General features: G+C 49.9%; 1 protein-coding gene across 1 annotated transcript; it reads left to right on the forward strand.

The window, feature by feature from the left end:
* Positions 1 to 398: 398 nt before the first annotated feature.
* LOC123125063 (auxin-induced in root cultures protein 12-like) lies at positions 399 to 1,498 on the forward strand. The gene is made up of 2 exons (XM_044545596.1): positions 399 to 1,143; positions 1,204 to 1,498. The coding sequence occupies exons 1-2, from the start codon at positions 399 to 401 to the stop codon at positions 1,278 to 1,280; spliced, it is 822 nt and encodes a 273-aa protein (XP_044401531.1). The 3' UTR covers positions 1,281 to 1,498.
* The last annotated feature ends 1,414 nt before the right edge of the window (positions 1,499 to 2,912 follow it).

Here is a 2,912-nt window from a genome sequence, read left to right on the forward strand (position 1 = left end):
GACGCATATGCTTAGGTTACCATCTCCGTTCCCTCCATCGATCGTGCCTTACACTCACAACAAATACTTATAATGAATGTACTCACCAAACAAGATTACTACTTCCCGTACCATTATTGACATCGTGACATTAGAAGGGTTCATGTTTTGTCGGAAAAAAAAAACAAGGGTTCATGTACTTTCGAGGGCACCTGATGGTTATGAAATCGTTGAGAACGTGAGATCGCAGGTCAACTACTCCCAGATACATTGCACCCCCACCAGCTACCATGGCCACCACCCCGGCCGGCCCGTTCTCGAGCTCCCTACCTATATAAACCACGAGTGTGTGCTTCTCTCCAAACATCAACTCAAAACCTCTAGACAGCTGGTGCCTTTACCTCGCGCCGCCCGAAGACATGGCATCCGCGACGACAATGCACCACCGGCGCCGCTCCATTATCCAGCTGGCCTTCCTGCTCCTGGTGGCGTCACCGGCGTCAATGCTGGCGGCCGGCGGAGCCTGCGAGAGCGAGGAGTTCCCGGCCGGCAGGAGCTACGCGACGTGCGCGGACCTCCCGACCCTCGGCGCCTCGCTGCACTGGACGTACGACGCGCCGGCCTCGTCGCTGTCCCTGGCGTTCGCGGCCAAGCCGCCGGGCACGAGCGGCGCCGGCTGGGTGGCCTGGGGGATCAACCCCACCGGCGACGGCATGAAGGGCGCGCAGACGCTCGTTGCCTTCAAGAGCAGCGGCGCGTACGTCGTCAACACGTACAACCTCACCGGGTACCGCCCGCTCAGCGCGGCGTCCATGCCGATCGCGTTCGAGGCCACCGACCTCGCCGCCGACGAGGGCGCCGACGGGAAGGTGCGGCTCTACGGTACGCTGCAGCTGCCCAAGGGCATGGAGGCCGTGAACCACATCTGGCAGGTAGGGTCGACGGTGGCCAATGGGGTGCCGGCCAAGCACGCGTTCGCGCAGGAGAACCTGGATTCGAAGGGCAGTCTCGTGCTCACTGGTGCCGGAGCGACGGACGCCGCGCCGGCTCCGGTGGCCGGTGGCCCGTCGGCCGAGGAGGCTACTGGTAACCTAGAGACAGAGACCGCGCCCGAGGCAGCGCCGGCCCCGTTGGCCGGTGCCCCGTCGACCGAGGAGGCTGGCGGTGACCTAGAGACGGGAACCGCACCGTCGCCAGCGCCAGCGCCGTCCAGCGGGTCGGCAGCGATAATCACCACGTACGCCTCGGCTCCGGTGTTCATTTTGATTCTGGTGTTCGCTGGTTTCTTCGCGACTGTATAATCTCGGTGACATTAAATTTGTCAACTGGAGAACGTGTCTAGGGTAGTCTTTTTTTTTTCCTTGAGCACTGTGCAACCCTTTTTTTTCTCCGGGTTGAAATGAAAGTTTGTTGTATTTTCAAGAGGGTGTTTTTGTTTCATGGTCATTTTGAGTTTGGTGTGTTTGTCAACGTGATTTATTGGATGAGTTCGAAGCTTTTTTTTTTGCATTCAATTCTACACGAACTGAATATTACCATTAGTTTCTCTCTTTTCTGCCAAATAAATATTTACCGTTCTGTTAGGAAGCCACATGCTTATCTCTCACGACTATCTCGATTAACCAGTAGCAGTAGTGTTTGGCATATAGAATTTGAGAGAGAAAGAGAGGGTGGGGAAGGAGAAGGAAGTAGGTAATGAAGAACAGAGCCAGCCGCCAATCTTGGGGATGATCAGTTGCAAAAGAAAATGAAGTGTATTACGAGCACTTCTAATCCAGATGAGTTGATACAATCATGGGGATGATCCATTGGTAAAGAAAACTAAGAGTACTATGAGCACTTCTAATTCAGATGAGTTCACAATAGTTCATGTGAAGGACAAAAATAAAGTTTTAGTTTGCTTTATTTATAAGCGAGGCGAAAGCCTATTTCGAGAGAGGACCAAAATAAAATTAATCTCTATATAAGAATGTGGATATCAACATGAATGATAACAATTAGTGATCATGAGCACAGTTTTAATTCGTCTACTATAAGGTATGCTAATCTTGCTGAGAACAATTTTTTGGTAATATGTGTAGTTTTGGGATGTCCAATGCCGTCAATCTCCGTTCGATTGCCATCAACTGCCCATTTTATGCTTCGTGGGTTGGATGAGTGGCACTTTTCTGAGAGAAAATTTGGAGTGTTCTCCTTGTTTGAGAGAAAATTTGGAGCATTCTCCTTGTTTGAGAATTATTATTAATCAAACTTATGCACTATGCTAGTATTCACACTTCATAAATTATTTCGTTTATAATTTACCTACTCGAGGACGGGGGGATTAAGCTTGAGGGTGCTGATACGTCTCCAACGTGTCTATAATTTAGGAAGTATTCATGTTATATTTACATGAGTTTTATATGGTTTTGTTGCATTTTTATACTATTTTCATGGACTAACATATAAACCAAGTGTCCAGTGTCAATTCCTCTTTTTGCATGTTTTTTGTTTCGCGAAAAACCACACCAAACGAAGTCCAAACACGATGAAAATTTACGGAGATTTTTTACTGAATATATGTGATTTTTGGGAGGAAGAATCAACGCAAGACGGTGATCAATGGCCCCACAAGGCAACAGGGCGCACCCTACCCCCTAGGCGCGCCCCCTTGCCTTGCGGGCACCTCGTAGGTCGGTTGATGCCCTTCTTTCACCGCAAGGAATATAATATCTGGATAAAAATTCCCTCGAAAATTCAGCCTAATCGAAGTTACGGATCTCCAAGAATATAAGAAACGACAAAGAGCCAGAAAATAGACGTGAAGAAGAGAAGAAAATAGATAGAGAGATCCCATCTCAGAGGGGCTCTCGCCCCTCCGGTCACCATGGAGGCCAAGGGCCAGAGGGGAGAACCTCTCCCCATCTAGGGGGAGGCCATGAAGGAGGAAGCCC

Source organism: Triticum aestivum, chromosome 5D (genome assembly GCF_018294505.1).
Source record: "Triticum aestivum cultivar Chinese Spring chromosome 5D, IWGSC CS RefSeq v2.1, whole genome shotgun sequence".
In the NCBI taxonomy this organism is placed as follows: Eukaryota; Viridiplantae; Streptophyta; class Magnoliopsida; order Poales; family Poaceae; genus Triticum; species Triticum aestivum.

What these genes read in the sequence shown, in the direction of transcription:
- LOC123125063 (XM_044545596.1), top strand. Translation starts at nt 399, where the DNA reads ATGGCATCCGCGACGACAATGCACCACCGGCGCCGCTCCATTATCCAG. An exon ending in GTCGACCGAGGAGGCTGGCG is followed by an intron (nt 1,144 to 1,203) that starts GTGACCTAGAGA and finishes GCGGGTCGGCAG; the next exon opens with CGATAATCACCACGTACGCC.